At 45.4% G+C, this 20,271-nt stretch overlaps 1 protein-coding gene across 1 annotated transcript in view; it reads right to left on the reverse strand.

Annotated features, from left to right (window-relative positions):
• The window catches only part of MAPK4 (mitogen-activated protein kinase 4), a 94,620-nt gene that overhangs the window by 25,300 nt on the left and 49,049 nt on the right, over positions 1-20,271 (reverse strand). Inside the window, exons 2-3 of the mRNA XM_066604858.1 lie at positions 4,548-5,816; positions 518-596 (exon numbers count right to left, since the gene is read on the reverse strand). Coding sequence (XP_066460955.1) covers positions 518-596; positions 4,548-5,093 — 625 coding nt within the window. The 5' untranslated portion in view covers positions 5,094-5,816. The remainder of the gene's footprint in view (positions 1-517; positions 597-4,547; positions 5,817-20,271) is intronic.

Here is a 20,271-nt window from a genome sequence, read left to right on the forward strand (position 1 = left end):
TAAAATGTTCTTCTATTGTTCTACTATCCAATGACGACGTTCCTTGCAACATTGTAGATGGGCTGATGCATCTTTGCTGAGAGAATTCACCAGACATTTGCAGAATGAATGGAGGGAAGCACCAGCTGATGTGTATCTGACATTAGTAGAAAATATGCCACAGAGAGTATCCAATGTCATTGGGGCCAAAGAAGGCCCCACTAAGTATTAACATATGGAAATAAATACCACTTTTGATTCTTGCTCAGGTGTCCAATGACTTTCAGTAGGATTGTGTACATGAAACATACCCACATGGGCCCCATTAACCAATGGAAACGTTGGTATACCTTGGTTTTATTCATGATGGGGAAAGAAGTAAGTGACGTCACTTATTACAGTGGATTCACACCATGTAGAATAAGACCATTGAATGGAGTTAAAAAAAATCTGTCACCTACATTTAGCCTTATGAGCTAAGTTTGTGGGCTGAAAGTAGGTGACCCGCCAAGTCAGGGGATGTAAGTGTTATACTTACCGTCCATCGTTCTCCCTGTGTGAGCTCTGAAATCTGCTGCTTCAAGTATTGAGTGCTGCTGGTAAGTAGTCTGCCCTGTCTAATTTTACAATGGGAGGACTACTTAGCAGTGTCGCACAATGCATTCAGTGGCGGCTTTCAGTGCTAACACGGGAAAGGGGGGGGGCAGAGGAGGTAAGTATAACACTTATATCCCCGAACTGATCAGGTCACCCGCTTTCAGCCCATAAGCTTAGCTCATAGGACTTTAATCCATTTGCAGATCTGCAGCGAGGCAAACTGAAAATCCGCAGCAGAAATCTGACGGTTATCTTCGGAGTTCAGCAGTGGATTTCACTGCAAATACAAAAGGATTTTTCGGACATGTTTTATGCTCAAGTGTACCTACCTCTACATCATTCCAGTTTTATAAGATGGCCTAGGCAAGTGTGAGTAGCCGTTTAACCCCTTTAGTGGCACGCCCAGAAAATCTCCTAAAAATCAGTGTTGAAATGTGCTGAAGACTACCTAAACCTGAAGGGGTTAAAGGAGTTTAACTATTTAATAGCCATTGGGTACTACTGTCCAATACAAGCACTTAATATCACACGCTTCACGGTCGTATTTTTATAAAGCTGTTCATGATGAGTCAGGCATAGAGCATGTTAGAAATTCATTATTACAGTCATTTCTGGGATCATAAAATTCTCCGCTCCGTTTATGGAACTCCTATAATCATATAAAACATTTACTGGCCCTTTAAAAGGTTACAATGCAAAAAAAAGGTAATACAAGTTCCGTGACGTCTATTCCACGGGTCTCCTTACATGACGCGCTGAACTCGCCAACATAAAGCGCTCATCAGCCGTGTCTCATACTTGTAGAATAAATCAGCTGGGACCGGCACAGACCGGAGAAAGTCACATTCTGCAATGACAACCATCATACAGGTGAAATCTGGTTAGGGATGTGCAATGTCATCTGCAGCGCAAAGGGAAAAAGGAAATCCACCTTAGGTCTCCGGCACATGAACGTGCTTTCAGGCCACGGCCCCATTATAGCCTATGAGGTTATACCCTCTGACAGTTTTGCACACAGACCGATAGTCCATGTGAAAAAAGTCATGGCATGGCCTATTCCCATCCGGATGAGAACTAGGATATACCAATACAGGTCAATGTGCTGTGTCTGTGTATATCGGGCAACACATGGAATGGTGTCTATGTGCAGTGCGAGTTGCGCCTGAGCCTCTCAAACACAACTTGCGCTTAAGGCTAGTACGCACCTAACCTTAAAGGATCAGAAAGGGTAACATTTTTCCTTAAAAGGTGCGAGGAGACCTATAAAGCCAGCCATGCTCTTCTGGGACATATGCAAATGGGAAGATAGAACAATACCTCTACAGCGCCACCTATTGGAAGGCAACATTCCTGCTAGTCAAGGTAAGACTTTTTAACAAGCCTTGTAAAAATTCTCAGTCTTTGTTATAAGGCTTGTTTAAAAGTATGACATTGACTTGCATGAATGCTGCCTTCCAATCGATGGCGCCGGAGAGGTATTTTTCCATCTTCACATTTGCCTAACCTTAACTCCTTCCCTCCCCATGACGTAAGAGTACGTCATGGGAACGGGGTACTTCCCGCAAAATGACGTACCCTTACGTCATACGGATAGCGCAAGATCATAGCATATCTCGCACTATCCCGCAGCGGGAGCCGGCTGTCACTAGTAGACGGCCTCCAGCTGCAACAGAGTGGGTGCATCGTAGATGCGCCCCCGCTGTTAACCCCTTCCCTGCCGCGATCTAAGTAGATTTTTTTCATATTAGCATTAAAAAAATCCCACATATTCGGTAACGACGCGTACAATAAATTGAACATGCTTTTTATCCTGCACGGCAAAAAGCGTTAAAAAAATGCTAAAAAACTGAGGCAAAATGCTCATTTTTAGCATTTTGCCTCCCATAAAATGCAATAAAAGTGATTATAAAAAAGTATGTACCCCAAAATGGTACCAATAAAAACAACAGCTTGTCTCGCAAAAAATAAGCCCTCACAGAGCTCCGTTCATGGAAAAATAAAAAAGTTAAAGCACTTTGAATGCAGTGATTTTACAAAAAAAAATTATTTCCAAAAAAAGGGTTTTTATTGTGGAAAAGTGGAAAAACCTAAAAAAAAAAATAAGAATTTTGGTATCATTGTAACCGTACCGACCCGCTGAAAAAAATGTAGTGTATCATTTATGCTGCATAATTAACGCTTTAAAAAAAATCCATGGCAGAATTGATGCGTTTTCTCTCCCTACGATCATAAAAAAAATAATAAAAGTTTTACAATAAAGTCTATGTATCCAAAAATTGTACCAATAAAAACTACAGCTCGCCACGCAAAAAATACGCCCTTATATGGCTGTGTCGACGGAAAAATATAAAAGTTATGGCTTTTGAAAAACGGAGATGAAAAAATACCAAAAATTGTGTGGTCCTCAACGCCAAAATAGGCCGTGTCCTTAAGGGGTTAAAGGGTCAGATAATGAGTGAGAGTTCATAGTCTTTGACCACCATACTGTAGATCACTCAGGTGATATGTTTGACCAAGTGCTGTACACCACAAATGAACTTCTATATCTTCAAGTCATGTTCTCCTGCCTCACACTACTCCTCATTGGATGACACTGATGCAACTATGTGATAAGTTTCAATAAAAAATACAACTTTTTTCTCAACGGTGTTGCGGTTTCCATTGTCCTGTTCCATTATGGGAGCCACAAATAGGAATTTCCTGACTTAATGTATCTGTCTTATGACAGAAACAAACAGTGCCGAATGGACCCCATTCATTATAATGGGGTTCATTGGGTTTCCATCATGCTGTCCAGTGACAAAATAACACAGCAGGGACAAGTGACTGCTGCAGACAATCACTGGCTCACTTTAGTCGGCGATCAGTTGCAGTGGTCACATGGTTCCATTGTTGGGATGTCATCACTGCTGCAGTACGCAATGGAGAACAGCAGTGGATTGGCATCATTGGAATGGAAGCAGCGGGGGTATCATGGTGTCAGGAGCAATTGGTAGTCATCCGTTTGGTCGGCTGGATGCGTGAATCTGAACACTTTACGTGTAGAAGGGCCCTTAGTCAGCTGTATGCCTTTACTAACCTACTTGGCTGTACACAGTAGCGTTGCTGTTCCAGACCTTTGGTGTTGATTAATATTGCAGCTAGTCAGTGAGCACTAGTGTGATTTATTCTACTTGTATACCTATTTCTGACCCAGCCTACTGGGCTGTGCCTTGTTGTCCACCAAGTTCTGACCCAGCTTTGTTCCTGATTTTGTCTCCTGTATATGCTTGGCATTTTCAAGTGACTACTTGGTATTAACCCCTGGCTTGTTTTTTGGTATCCTCCTGGTCCATGCTCTTTTTATAGCCTCGGTGGTCGCTCTGTTGATGTAACCAGGGGACTCCTTGCAGCCAAATCTAACTCTCTGTGAGCATGGCAAGGGAGAAGACCAAGAGCCCCAAAGACTCTACTAGGCAGAGCAACTAGTCAGACCACTAATTTAGGTGAATGGCCTAAATCTATGTCGTCACACTGGTGAGGTGAGTATGATTTCTTATACGCTTCTCCACCACTTTGAGTTGGGAAGCTGGGCAACCCTTTTAAAGCCCAAAATAGTCCAGTCCTTATGGGATTAAAAAACCCATGAGTACTCTCATCTCTCCAATAGAAGCAAATGCACTGAGACCCGCTTATTCAAGACTTTGATAGATCTCCAAGCTTCTAGACTTCAATTGCTCTCATTTCATATGTCATGTTAGAAGATCCTTCCATTCTTCAAAATCAAATAATATGATGTCTGATGTCTAATAAATTCATTCCCAGTTACTATCTAGCAAGGAGAGAAGAGAAGTTTTAAATATCACTTTCTGGCTCAAGAATATTTGGATAATCTACCAATCTATGTGGTTTCGGTTGATCTCCATATCTTCATGACACCCAGTAACCAATTATTAATCTACATCAAATGAAAAAAATAGTTAAAAAGATACCTTATGCGAGTAATGCTGGTCCACAATCCGAGCCAACCCAAAGTCTCCGATTTTGAGTACGAGGTCCTCTGTACTAATGAAGATATTGGCTGGTTTCAGATCCCTATGGAGCACATTGGCTGAGTGGATATATTTCAAACCACGTAGAAGCTGGTAAATAAAAAGCTTGGCGTGGTCCTCACTAAGCGGCCCTTGTTCCAACAACCGAGCGAGATCTGTCTCCATGTGTTCCTGAACTATGTAAACCACGTTGTATCTGAAAATATCACCTTGAAGGTCAGCCCCCCTGGGACCCAACACAGCATGAACTTTCACAATGTTGTCATGGTTGAGACGTCGGATGATCTTAATCTCCCGTAAGGCATGCTTCATACTCCGACAGTCACTAATAGTAATCTTTTTCACTGCCACTTTTCGAGAATTTTTGCAGTCAGTGGCAGAAAGAACGAGACCATTGGCCCCAAAACCCAACGGCTTAAAATCCACGAAGTGACCACCCAAATCATAACCGTACATGTTAGCAATGAAGTCACACTTTTCTGCCATGGCAAGGCCAATGTTTTCGGTATTATGGGAATAGGGTTTTTTTGCCAATTAGTAGCCAAGCAGATTTCAAGAAGTTGCTTCAAATCGAAAGTGACCTATTACAGATGTTATTAAAAAAAAAGAAAAAATACAAAAATGACTAAGAGCATTCAATGGAGATACATACTGGGTTTGAATATTTTCACCTCTCCAATAAAGACTCTTTCCATCCATAAATATACCGATGTTACCCCAGAGTTAGCCTGCCGTGTACAGGTTTTATATAGGAGTAGATTGCTGGTTTTATACTCATCTTGTTGACAGACTAGGCGGTGACGTAATATTGAGTGGTGCACCCTTTCAAGCCACTTAGTTCCCAAGTTTCCGTTGATTGTCTACAGACTTGTAGCATCACCCCTCGAAAGAAAGCTTTCCCATTATTCCCATGCTTGTCACAGCCTGGTGATAATTAATGAATGAGCTTATTCTCCTTCTCTTAATCTCCTTCCCAGTGATGCAATCCGTCCTGTGGTAAACACAAGCTAGAAGCGTACAACCCAAGCCCGCTTCCCGTCACAGAAGTAGAGCCATACACTTTTCTGTTCCCAACGTCATTGCCCAGCACTTGTCTTGCACTGTTCTAGCAAATGATTCTTGTTGATCTTGGTAGAAGATTCGAGTTCTGTGAGAGACCTGCATTGTCATCTGCGGCCAGCCTTGTGTTCAGTCTCTTTATCATTCTCTCTGAAAGCAAGAACAAGATTGATTGAATTGATAGGACAAGAAATGGTTGTTGCTTATGTTAATTCTTAGTGTGTGAAGGTTGACATAAAATACTACCCTGTCGGAGCCTGACCTTTGGCAATTCATTAGCTCTGCACACCTAGAAGATTACATTTTTCTAGTAGAACATTTCTATAGGTAGTAAAAACTTACAATAGGAAAAAAACAGCAAGTAGTACAAAAAGTCAAAAAGTTAACTAGCAGTATTGTCCTTCAGGCACATAGTCAATATATTAAATGATTTGCAACAATTATGGGTGTTCTACCAGGCGGAAAAAGACATTTATGCATACAATCCATTGGTTACTCTTTGGGTAGAGGAATCTGAGCAGCACTGTCATCGTGTGAAGGGTCAAAGGCAGTATGAGACCATCAGGTCAGTAATGGGACATAACAGAGGAACATAGCCATGGGGAGTGCAGAGGTAGAAGTCGGACGGGGCCATGGTTCCTAAGAGGGTCTACAGGCCCCTATACGACATAAGGAGACATCAATATTACAAACAGTACATTTTAAATGGATGGCCCAGTCAATACTTTGCACTAGGGCACAGGAGCTTCAAATTATGCCGATGTATCTAAAACCAGCAGTGCTTGGCAAAAAGGGAGAGTCACATTTATTTTCATTGGCTGCCTCCAGTAAATGATACCACACAGAATCTGACCTCTAAACTGGATAGAGAAGAGTTGCCCCATGTTTCATATCTAAATTACATGATTGGTACCTTATGCAGGCAAGCTATCCCTTTGATCATAGCTTACCCTTAGAGAATAAGATAACTATTAGTAGGTATGATTAGCCTGTTTTATACCCTAGATCACCAGGGTAGTCGGCTCTGATCCTTTCACTACCCTAGACCACAGGATATGTTGTCACTTACCCTATCACTGCCCTGTGCCACTGGGGCATGTTGGTAATCTTGTCATGACACTAGACCACCAGAGATGTTGATGTTAACCTCTGCATTAACCTAGATCACCAGAGTTGTTACAATCAACTTTATGCGAATAAGGAAGATGGAACAATGCCTCTGCAGTGCCACTTATTGTATGGCAGCATTCCCTCAAATCAATGTACAACCCTTTATATGGGCCTTACCAAAGATTGAGAGTTGAAAAACTAGCCAGAACCCATACAAAACAGCTGTTTTAGGGTGTTTGCCCCTTCTCAGTGTGCAGTAGGATTCTGGCTGGGCTGGTGAGAGGCCTGTGAAATGAGTTGGGAGGGGTATTGTCTCTCCTTGAGGAGAGCACCTAGACACTGGCATAACTATAGGGGATGCGGTTGCATCCCGGCCCAGATGCCTTAGGGGACTCATAAGGCCTCTCTTCTCCATATAGGGAGCCCAGTACTATGAATAAAGCATTATAGTTGGGGGCCCTGTTACAGGTTTTGCATTGAGGCCCAGGAGCTTCAAGTTACCCTCTGCATAAAGGGGTTAAGAGAAGTGCGGGGCCCCAAGATAAACTTTGGCACCCAGGCCCATGAGCCTTTAGCTACGCCCCTACACCTAGAAGGTGAGTGAGGAAACTTATAAGACCATGCATGCTGCTCTTGGTAATATGCAAATGAGGAAGATAGGTGGCACTGCATAGGCATTGTTACATCTTCCTTATTTGCATATTACCCAGAGGAGAATGCATGGCCTTATAAATCTCCTCACTCACCTTCTAGGTGCTCTCCTCAAGGAGGAACAATACCCCTCCCGACTCAATCAACTTTATGACACTTTCATTCAGTCACCATGCAAAACTTTTGTGAAGTTCATCCCAATAGCTAAATTCTGTAGAAATGGCTGTATTTATATCCTACAGGCGCTTGGACGCTCCCAGATTTGGGATGGAGGTGGGCTCCTTTGGAACAGCAGAAACCAGAGGGGACCTTTTCCTGGCAGGCTTCAGGCCTCGTTGCCAAACAGAGTCCCATCTGGAGGGCTTTTCCACACATCCCTCTGGCAGTGGGGAGATAGGGAATGGTAGCGGCATCGCCAACCTCTGTAGTTCAGGTTTATCGCCCCAGTAAAATCTGGGCTGAGGCAGCGGGTATCAGCTGGGACGCAGAGCAGAGACATGTAGGTTGCCATCTCTTCTCGGTCGGGAAGCTTCTGGCGTGTCTGTGTGGATAAGTTCAATGGTTAGCTGGAAGCAGAGGGAATCTCCTCCTCTGGGCAGTCCCTTGCTACAGACTGTTACTCCATGGTGGGGGCAATCCCCCCCCTACTTTTTCCTCAGCCTTAGCGGGAACTTTTCGTGGGATGGGAACTCCCTTAGAAACATGAGGGCTGAGCGCCATCTTGACTCACCACAGTGTCACAGTTCATGAATCCCAATGGTTGCTAACTGTGTATTGCAGGCAATTCTATACAATCCAATTACACCGCACAGTCCTTTTGTAGACGGTAGCGCATTTCTGCAACATATAAATCAGAATCTTCTTGCTGCATTTTAGACACACCACTCATTCTGGCACCACTCTGTCGAATGTGCATAGGCTCAGAGGACCCGCGATCTATTTGTAAGAGTCAGAGGGATCTTGTCCTGGATGACTGAGAGAAACAGAGGGCCTTGAAAATGAAACTAACTTTGCCTTAAGTGTTGCACAGGAAAATCCTTCCGCAACGAGAAAATGGTGGGAAAACGTTTCTTCTGTGGCTTTTTAGCAGCTTCTTGGGAACAGGCACATGAGATTCATCCTGTTCGTGACACACCAAATTAACACCATCCTGCAGCGTCCAAAGAGCGGGCCACAGCCTAGGAGACAACGGGGTAGAGCTTGGGTCTTATCACGGTGCCTCTACCATCTCCCACCCGGAGGGTAACCAGTGACACGTCATCCAAGGGCCGAGTGCAGGTTAATAAACGGGGAACCCAAATACTGAATTACCTTTAGTCCTGTTGTGTGTCTCGTGACGCCACCGTTTCTTCCACATTCCTGGATGATGGAGTAAATCTTCTCCCGTGCAGCTTTCGTGGGGGAATTCCAAGTTGGCGGAATGAATTCACGCACACACAGTTACAATTTAAGACGCAGCTTCCGGAAACGGACAGGCGACTGGTCATTTTACTGAACTCCAAACAGGTTACAACTTAGTAGCACTCGTCCAATGGTATGACAGGGAGAATTCACAGGGATACAGGAGAAACCACAATCTACGTTATCTGTAGGTCCTGGCCCGGTTCCAGTCTTACTCCTCACGTTCTCTTTTTCTACCAGTCCACACTCACTGACCATTCCACGCTGCACAGCTCCAAAGATCAGCTATTCTCACAAGCAGTAGAACATCCTCTCTGCCTCCTCCATTCTGTGTCTGTGGGTTGAAGGTACCCATAGGCAGCTGCCTTGTACTCCTCTTCCCTAGCACCAGAAAGCCCAGAAATGACTTGCACACACCTTGCAAACACATATATCTCACAAGGTCACATGACAGACAAACAGATACATTTTCCAGACAGTCAGCTCACATACCAGAAACTTAAAGCCCCCTGTCCACGGCAGTGATTTAGCCGGTGGTAAATCGCCGGCGAGTCACGCTGGCTGAAGCTTTCCATAGCAACGCTATGGAAAGCACCGGCCCTGTGTCCATGAGCAGAGAGACATTGTGATTCTCCGCTCGCTGACAGCTTATCTGTCAGATAGGCTGACCTGCGGAGAACCGTCTGCCGGCTCCTGCTCCGGGGCGGCGGCTCCCGCGGCTGAGATTCGCCGTGGGATACCGCAACTTCGGTGGACATGGGGCCTAATCCTTTTAGTGCTGCAGCTGTGCAAAACACATCACTCACACAACACAAAAGACACTGACAGTGCAATATTGAGCATCCACTCATTTTAGGAGGGGCCCTGATGTACTGGGCCACTACACTGTTTGGATAAAAGTTCTCGGCATCTAAGATATCGGGTGATGATGGATATACTAAAATACTGGAGTTCCTGGAGAAGCGGTATCAACTACGCCCTACTTGAAATGGCCTCAACCAAGGCACATGGCCATATAGAAAGAGGAGGTGACCAGCTTCAACACATCGATCTCCAATCAATAGTACTTTATTGCTTCTTCATGCAAGACAGTGGAATATAAACTTTAAAAAGGCATTGCATTTATATATCACTGTCTTGCATGAAGAAGTAATAAAGTATTGGTGATTGAAGATCGACATGTTGAAGCTGGTTACCTCCTCTTTCTGTTTGTCAGTTGCATGAGCTAGCAGTTTACCAATTCTCTCCATCAGATCTCCGCAACACATCTCAGTGGAATTGTCAAGTCGTAGAATGGTGAACCTTTTTTGATCCGATTTTCGGACTTATTGTTTGTACACATGGCCTTATGTAGTCTTTTACCACAAACCGGAGATAAAGAAACCATGACTCCTATCATGTGGCATGCTATGTCTCAGACAGGGCCTGAATTGTCTGCTTTCCTGAAACTCCCCATGGGTAGGGGCCTTTCCATGTCGGTACCCTCAAGAAGACCAAAACACAGACCAGAAAATCTTACATCCCTTGCAAACCAGAACCAGGATACCAAACAGTATAACCAGCATCCTCTGCTCAGAGGAGCTGGTATAAATTCTTGCAGCCAGTTACTGATAGGCTAGCTGCTACGATTCACAATCTAAAAACGAACAGACCTATTATAGTCAATGGAGTCAGTTAGGCACTGTCCGGTTCTGTCAGAAGACTGAGCCATTCGGCCCAGGGTTTCCCCTTTCCTACTGCCCCAACGGAGCAGGAAAACGGAACCCCGTTCGCAGATGTGAAACCACCGCTACTTGGCCCAGGGCTAATGCTGTGATGTCACCCCGCACCTGTCCCTGAACCTGGAAGTGGCCAGTGGCGTCATGACACAGGCTCCGTATTTTTAGATCTGTCCCATGACCGAACCAGAAAAGGGGTAGGGTTATACAAAATTGATATGGCCGTTTTGGGGTGGGCTTACAGGAAGGAGTATGGCTTATAAATATTCTATAATATAAAGGTTGGTAAGTAGACTGATGATGTCAGCACAAATATTGTGTTACAAAAAGATTTAAAAAAGCTCCACCTTGACATGATTATCCCACTTTAGTCCCATCTGCAGTCACAAACGGTTACATATATAGTAGTGTGGGAAAGTTTTAGGCAGGAGTGGAAAAAATGCTGTAAAGTAACATCCAGCCAATGTCATTAAGAACTATCTTCAGTGTAGAGAAGAACAAGGAGTACTGGAAGTGATGATACGGCCCCACAGAGCCCTGATCTCATCATCATCCAGTCTGCCTGGGATTACATGAAGAGACAGAAGGATTTGAGTAAGCCGACATCCACAGAAGATCTGTGCTTAGCTCTCCAAGATGTATGGAACAACCTCTCTGCTAAATTCCTTCAAAAACTGTGTGCAAGTCTACAAAGAAGAACTGTTGCTGTTGTGAAGGTACAGGCGATCATACCTAATATTAATTGGATTTAAATCTCTCTTTGGTTCAGTCACTTTGTATTTTCTTAATTGACCAAAAACAAACTATTAACACTTCCTAGTTTTGAAAGTATTCTTACTCTGCAGCATTTTGTTCACACCTGCCTAAAACCTTTGCGCAGTACTGTAGATGTCCTCCACCTTCTGAGGAGTCCGGTTCGATTCCTTCATTGACATCTTATTCCAAGAATGTCTTGAACAATCAGCATGTAAATCTCTTTTTCCAGACAGTCATACAGCATCACCATCATGTCGCCTGTGTGCTTAATAGAGCGGAAAAGGCAATATATTCCACAGATTATCCCTTTTTTATTGGAGATTACAGCGCACGTCTTCCTACCTGCTCTTTACTTCAGGGGATGAATTGTTTTATAGACGGCGCTGTACGACAGGTCAGCCCTCAGTATACTCATCCTGATGGCTCGAAACTGGCATTTTATGTGGGAATGCATTAACTCTTTCCAATTCACTGTCTGACCTGTGAAGACATTATGATTTAAGGCTGTACAGCTCCAATGTTGGTAGACATCCGTTGGGGTTCTTCTACTGTATATTGCCAGCCTCTCTGCTGTCAGAGCCTATCCAACGTGTCACCTCATGCAGTACTGGCTTTAGCCAGCAGATAGCACAGTTGTATAATAGAGTAAGCCCCCTAGGAAAACCAGGATATATATTGGACTGGAAAGGGTTAAGGTTTGCAAGTGAAGTATACAACAGATTCTCACTTGCCATAAGAGGTCTGTTAAAGGAAAACTCAGAACCGATGGTGGATAACTAGTGTAATGTATGTACACAGTGACTCCACCAGTAGAATAGTGAGTGCAGCTCTGGATTATAATGGAGGATGTAACTCAGGATCAGTACAGGATAAGTAATGTACACAGGGACTCCACCAGCAGAATAGTGAGTGTAGCTCAGGAGTATAATACAGGATGTAACTCAGGATCAGTACAGGATAAGCAATGTATGTACACAGTGACTCCACCAGCAGAATAGTAAGTGCAGCTCTGCAGTATAATACAGGATGTAACTCAGGATCAGTACAGGATGAGTAATGTATGTACACAGTGACTCCACCAGCAGAATAGTGAGTGCAGCTCTGGGGTATAATACAGGATGTAACTCAGGAGCAGTACAGGATAAGTAATGTATATGTATACAGTGACAACATTTTATGCAGATAATGTCCATGCATATACTGCAACATAGTGCTCAATGTAAGTATAAATTCTGTGTGAAATTTATTTTTTTCTGTTGATTTTGATCTGTTTTATGAGTTCATCATGGAGAGCTTTTGACAACCAGCAGGACGTCACCATATTTCTAACATCTCCAATGCAGATAACTTTCTCTAACCGCGCATCCTATATGCAGAACCTGTATCTGTCACTGTAGCAACATCCCTCTGAGGTTCAGTATGGAAATGTTCTCCAGGCACCAGACAGAAGAAAGGAAAGCACTGAGTAGGGAGGCTGGCAGCACAGAAATGAAAGCCTGTGAAGACGTCCGCTGGATTGGAACCAGCCTGAGAAATGAGGCAGAGACGTGCCTGGCACATGTACAAGACACATCACAAATGCAAGCCAAAACCTGGGCGCAGAAGAACAGAAGGCTGCAGGGGACATGATGAGGAGGACCACACATCTAAGGAACACAATTGACTATACTAAGACACCTTAGGAGGCTATTCAATGAATGACAGGCGAGAGCTGCCTGTGATTGGCTGAGCACCTCAGCCAATCAGAAGCAGCTCTTTCAGCAGGCGGGGATTTGAATTCCCCGTCTGCTGAAAGAACTTCAGTGCAGAGTCAGGGAGAGCGGAGACAGGATGCAGACTGAGCCCCGGCAGCTGAAGAAAAGTGAGTATGATTTTTTTTTTCTACACCAGTTTGGGTTGTTTTTCAGGGAAGGGCTTATATTTAAAGCCCTTCCATGAAAAACAATTAAGGGGTGCCAGCAGCTGGATCCTAATCTGTGACAGCTGCGGTAGGGAATTCTTTATTTCCCGTGGGGATGAAAAAAAATCTGCTGCATGTGGCAGATGTGTTTATCATCCCCGCGGGGGACACAGCTGCCCGACCAAAATGCCGGCCTGTAATAGGGCCTGCAAAAAAAAAAATACCACCACCGGCCTGGCAGGGAAAATATCGGCCAGGCTGATGAATTATCAGACCGGTGGCAACCCTAATTGGGGCCCAGGAGCTTCAAGTTATGCCTCTGGATGGAAGCTCACTGTGTGGCTCCAAAGATCTGAGAAAGCAGCTGATGCAGCAGGAACTGTACCGCCACCGTGTCCTGCGCATGAAGTATGTATCAACCATAATGCTTCTTGACATCCTCCTCTGACCCCTTTTGGTGACAAGTTGTTTCCATCCACAGGATCCCCTTTGCTGGATGTTTCCCTCGATCACACCATTCTCTGTATACTCTTCACACCGCTGCATGAGAAAACCCCACGTGGTTGGCAGTGACATCCTGTTATCGGCTAGCCTAGCTGCGATGACCCGGCCTCGTTGGAAGTCACTCAGATCGCTGGATTTTCCCATCTAATGTCGATTCACATTGAAACTGATCTACGGATTTTACGCTCTACTCTGAGGTCACAGGTCTCACTTCCATACAGGAAAGCTCCAATTGTGAAAGGGTCGGAAGCTCTAATAAAGTGTTATTTAGTGTAGAAGCTGAGCCAAACTGTAAGGCCACTCTCACACATCTGTTTTTTACTGCTGTGTTTCGACCCCCCACGGTAACCCCTCGCAGTATAAAGCTCCCATTGATTTGTGGTCGATCGCGGCGCTGGACAGCGCTTTCCAGCGGTGTGATTTTCGAGCGCTGTTTGCTCTATTTTTTAGCGTTTAGGGCACCTCATCACCCATCACAATGATGGGGTGTGCCAAAACATGCTGTCGGCTGCAGAAACAAAAACAAAATTTTAGCAAAGCGCTGCAATCCAAATCGCGTTGTTTTGCCGAGCGCGAGTGGCCTTAGGGTTCTGTCTGTCTGCAAACTGTCAACTGCTTCCAATAACAACCAGGAGACTTTTTGAAATACAGAACTTGACTTTTTTATGTACATCATGTACAAACGTATTTTTTTTCTCATTTATATAGTGTATACATGCTCCATAGCGATGTACATCATAGGGTTTTGTCCCCAGTGTAGTTCACAACAGGCATTTTCCTACTCATGTTTTTCAAGTGTGGGAGGAAACCCACAGAACTTACAAACTTCCATGCAGACGTTGTCCTTACGCTCACGCTCGAACGCAGGGTCCCAGTGCTGAAAGGCAACAGTGCTAACTACTGAGCCACCGTGCTGCCCATTAAACCCATTAAAAGTGGAGCTCACGGCTATATATTGAAGTGCAAGATAATGTAATTTCTCAAGGACTCATTTGTAGAAGGCCCTTCAAGTTCATATGAGACACTTCTTTCTAAGACATCACACAGATCTACAGAGCGATCTATATTTAAAAGAATGACGCATGTCTAGAAGCCGTAATGCTTTCTCGGAGATACATTATATGCGGCTACTGAGCTGTGTTAGGAGGCTATTTGCATATATGTGCGCATCACTGAGACTTCAGGGAATATAACGTTATTTCTGGGACGGGAGTGATAAAATTATCTAACAGGACTGAACGCGCTGCTACTTCACTGGGAACCAAGGGAAATTTAAAGGGGCTGTTTGGTTTAGAAAGACTATTTTCAAATACCCAATTCAGGGTATAAATGATGGTCAGAGTGTAGGTCGGCTGCAAAGAGCATCTGTCCCCTTATTCCATGCTCATTAGAGAGCATTGTAACAAAAAGGTGGTATTATTGTATCTTGACGCCACCGGAAGTGAGGGGTAGCAACATAATTCAGCAGGGGTGAGATGCAGGTGACGCCCCCAGCTTTTGATTGGCTGTCCCCGGTGTACTGCTATGTATGTGTCTGTGGTGTATGTGCTGCTGCTCAGACTCACCCCCACCGGCAGTGTGCAGCGCAGTCCTCCGTCTCGCAGTCGATCTATGTTTTCTGCTCCCTCCCCCGCTGTAACACTGGCCGCCGGAGCTCATGTCACGGACTCCTCTGCTGGGTGCGCTGCTCCCAACAGCTGCGGTGTCAAGGTCCCCCGCTGACAATTTCATGCCCTCAGCGGTCAGTGGGGCCGGCGGGGGCCGCAGCTCTGCCTTCACCCCTCCCAGCTCCAGCACAGTCGCTCAGCCGCTGTCAGTGTTCTTGGCCAGCTCAAGGGACAACGGCGAGCGGCAGAGGGGACATGGACAGGAGCCGATTAAGGCCGTGCTCTGGAGGGGGGGATTGCCAGCAGCCGATTGGAGAGCGCTGGAGGGCGCATTCACAGGAGCAGGCTAGGGAGATGATGCCCACCCATTGTCCTGGCCAGCCAATCCAGCTGGGGGCGTTGGTTGTCAGTGTGCATCTTGTCTCCACTCCCTAGCTCCGGTGGTGTCAAGATACAATAATACCCAAAAGGCATAGTCCAAAAGGAACAGTTTTAAGCAAATGGATCCTTTTACATTGCAGTGACTGCTCCTTATGCTTGGGGAATCCTGGCATCCTGTTATCCATCCACCCAGACAGCAAGTACTTAGTGTCTCTGAACTAACCCTTATTTTAGTGTTTGCATTAGGTTAAATAGCACCCTGTGTAGCAGCAAGATAGCAGCATACCCACACCAGAACAGCTCAGTGAATAAATATTGTACCAGAACCAAGTTCATAACATAAACATCACACCATAACCTAGGCTCATAACATAAATACATCATCAGATCCAACCTTATAACATAAACACATTCCCAAACTTAGCTCAGTAAATAAGTACAGTACCAGAACCTAGCTCAGAACATGAATGCAGCATCAGAACCTAGCTTAATTCCTAAATACAGCACTAGAACCAAGCTCTTGAGAACAATACAGTACCAGAACCAACCTCAGTATATAAATACAGCACGCGAACCAAGCTCACTACATAAATACAGCATCAAAACTAGCTCAGTCCCTAAATACAGCACTAGAACCAAACTCATAACATGAATACCATACCAGAACTGAGTTCAGTACATACATATTTCCCCAGAACCAAGCTCATAACATAAATACAGCACCATAACCAAGCTCATAACATAAATACAACAGCAGAACCAAGCTCAGTATATAAATTCAGCACAAACCAATCTCTATACATAGATGCAATACCAGATCCAGGATCATAACAAAAATGCAGCAGCAGAACTAAGCAACTGTGTTGCAGGTGTAGTGGCCCTGTATATCAACTCCTGGCCCCCTCCATAAATGTCATACATGTAGTATCTTGCATTGATGCGCTGTGCAAAAGTGTCTTGTCATTCTGTTATGTGTATTGCACAGCTGCAGCAAGTTAAGTGTTTGCAAGAGACTGGGAGATGCTTGCAATGTATCAGTTTGTCTTGTCACGTGGAGTGAGTGAGATTATAAATATAAGTGTTTTGGGTGTGGTAGTGAGATTCTTCTGGGTTCCTGAGAGAGAGTGCCAGCCACATGGGGGTACCTTCAACCCTCATATGGTGAAGAATTGTGGAGGAAGAGCAGTTCCTGACTACCTGTGTGACAGCAACCATGGCTGAGTGAGTCCCTTGAGAGAAGAGAGGGAGCGTGAGTAAGAGAAGGTGCATACGGCCAGGCCTAGTGCAAAGGTACTCACTGATAATTTTTCCTACACGGCCGTCCTGATCTAGGGGATAACAGCGTAAAGGTACACCCATTTGTTTTCATATCCAGCCATCCTGAAGTCTGGGATAACCGGGTGGAGGTACTCTCAAGTCTGCTTCTTTACCAGCACTGCCAATATTCTGTAATTTGTACCATCATCTGGAACTGTTATTTAGTAAAGTTTTGACAGGTCCAGACCATACCCAGGGACCTGAGGTACGTTACTTTTGTCTGCGGCTCCATTATTTACTACCGAGGCTCATACCGGTGAGTAGCGGAAGGTGGCGTCACCCGTGACATCTGCTATCCCTGTCCAGTTTATTAGGCATCCCTATCTTAGGGGTGTACGGAACAGGCCCAGTGCTGCTCTGGCCAAGGCTACGTGTGTTCCCCCAGGAGGGAGCCTGGTAAATGCCACAAGTGACCACTATACCAACCCCCAGCTCCTCAACATATGCCTTGTGTCTGGGGTTACCCTACAGGAAACTAAAATACGTTTGTTATTGTTCCATTTCAAAGCATAACTGCAAAGAAAAATGGGTGGGTGGGCCAAGACCATCTCAAGTTTTAGCATAAGCTGCCCACCTCAGCTGCTGGTATGCCATGTCATTCACGACTCACTTTGAACTTTCATGCATGCGCCAGAAGTTCACGAACCGATGCATGCACTGATGGAAATAGCATATCTGTCCTCAAATGGGATACATAATCTGTGCCGGAAGTTCATGGAATGGCGCATGCGCAGATTATGTGAACCTTCAAAGCACACAAAAAGAGTAGGCCCAGGCCCACCCACCAACCGAACTATAGACATTTGCATGCAGCACAGGAAAGTTATGAAGACGTTTTTTGCAGGTATGCTTTGAGATGGAACAATTAGAAACTTATTTTTTGAAAAACTGTTATTCAGTAGTCTGCCCCTGCAGTCTGTGTGGTGAGGTTAAAACCAGTGGCAGGTTCCCTTTAAAGAGATTGTATAGTCTAAAAAAAACATTTTCATGCAGCCTATTAGGGCGAAAGTGAAGAAGGGATACAAAGAGCGTCTCTCACTCTGGAGGACCCGTCCTGTCCTGCCTTACACAGACAACCCATTGATATGAATGGACACAGTGTAATGCTTTATCTTTTAAAATAGATTTACAGCTTTAAAACTACATACAATAGCAAGTACTCCATTTTACTGGGCTGCACAAGAGAAGTTGCAATAAAGAAGCCTTCTTCGTAGACTTCACTTCCTGCTCTGCACCTATTGGCTGAAGTTGCACCTCAAAGACTTCCTGTTCAGCCCGCCCCCTGCAGGCCCTCTCCACATAACACTGAGAGCTCTCTGCTGCATTCCACATTTGAACCAGTTAGTATTAATCTAAAATGGAGCAATGTGCGCCAGTGAGGATCATACTCATGTCCATCAGATCCTCAGGAACGACTTTTAAAACTTCCAAACGCTCGGCAGTGGTGTAAAAAGTTGGCCTAAATAACAAGTATTCCTTAAGGAGAACCTGTCATGTTCTCTTGTCAGTGTGGCCCCGCTGATTCCAACAATGTCTTTCTTTTGTTTAAACTCTTCCTAGTTCCCTCATACAGTCTCTTCTGAGTTAAGTTGGCGGTCCCCACTGCTCACACTCAATGGCTGACATCAGACTTAATTGACAGCGGTGAAGACTGCCCATATCAGACATTTATAAAGGGGTATGGTGGTTCCTGACTGTTTTATTCTTCATTTGATGTTCTGATGTGTTAGTGATTTGTAAACTACTGTGACTTTAAAGAGGGGAGGAAACAAGGAAGAGAGCTGAGCAGGAAGAAGAGGCAGGAAGTAATTGGTCAGTGCAGCTATGCTTCAGTGTAAGATGCTGGGGATGTTCCTTTGTTTTTGTACAGCTATGCTGCAGTGTGGAAAACTGCATATGTTCCTATGTCTCTATGCAGCTGAGCTGCAGTGTGGGGAGCTAAGGATGCTCCTACTGTATGTGTCTATGCGGCTATGCTGCAGTGGGGAGCTGGGGACGATCCTGCGAGTCATTGTAGCCATGCTGTGGAGTTAGGAGCCAGGAAAATTCCCTGGAGTGACAGAAACTGTAGTACGCAGAATTAACCCTACAGACGTGAGGTCCTCCCCGAGGCAGACATTTCTTTTGGATAAAGCCTTCTGCTTGCTAGTTCCCCTCCTACCTTCTACCTAACAACATTGAAGTCATACAGAGCTGTCAGAGACTACAGCAAGGCCTCATGTCCATGGGCAGGTTGGGTTTTGTGGGCAAGAGCCCCGCCATGGGATCCCACCCTGCCTGCGGCATGAGGACATTCCAGACGCGTGCGGGTCGTCCGGCATCTCCCCCGTGCATGTAGGCGGGCGCGCTGGCCGGCAAAACCCCCCGCTCATGCGCAGTGGAATTTTTAAAATTTAAATCTGCTTTCCCACAGGATCCGCGGAACACCCGGAGTGACAGTTCCAGGTGTGCCGCTGACCGGACTGCTGCCATTAACTTCAATTAAAGCTATCCTCGCGAGTCCCGCGACAAAACGCAGCACGCGGATCCTGGAATTCAAACCCGCCCGTCGACATGAGCCCTAAGGCTGGGTTCACACAGGGCGGATTCCTGTCGGAAATCTCGCGGTTTGGCCGCAGCAAAAACCGCAAGATTTCCACCGGGAGAGCCGCGGCTTAAACCGCTCGCTCTTTCGCTGCAGCCGGCGCTCCCATAGAGGAGAGCGCGGCCGCAGCGGAATGAAAAAAAAATGGACATGCTGCATATTCTGAAACCGCAGCGGCCGCAGCCGCGGTTTCAGCTGGACTTAGCGCAGCGGATTGGCCTTCCCGTGTGGACGAGATTTCTGAGAAATCTCGTCCACATGGCTGGCTAATCCCGAGATTAGCAGCCGCGGGCGGATTTGCCACGGCGAAATTCCGCGCGGCAAAACCGCGGCAAATCCGCCCTGTGTGAACCCAGCCTAAGGGTGACAGGGTAAAGACTTTTGAGAAACTCATTTCACAGGAAAAAGTGGACTTGGATTGAAACCCTGGTTCCTAGGTAAGGATTTTGAGAGGTTTGGATCCTCAGTAAGAGGATCGGTATACGGTCATGAGTAACCCCAAAACGGGACCTGAACTGTTTACTTGTTTCTACTGTTTATTAAAGTTCATGGTTGAAAGCAGAAGTCGACCCCCTATGTAAGCTATCCCTGGGGCTACCAGAGCCAGATACCACGGCCATCTCACAGTCACAGAATCAGGAGCTAAATCTAAGGGGATCCTATATAGAAAAAGGGG

Source organism: Eleutherodactylus coqui, chromosome 5 (genome assembly GCF_035609145.1).
Source record: "Eleutherodactylus coqui strain aEleCoq1 chromosome 5, aEleCoq1.hap1, whole genome shotgun sequence".
Classification (NCBI taxonomy): Eukaryota; Metazoa; Chordata; class Amphibia; order Anura; family Eleutherodactylidae; genus Eleutherodactylus; species Eleutherodactylus coqui.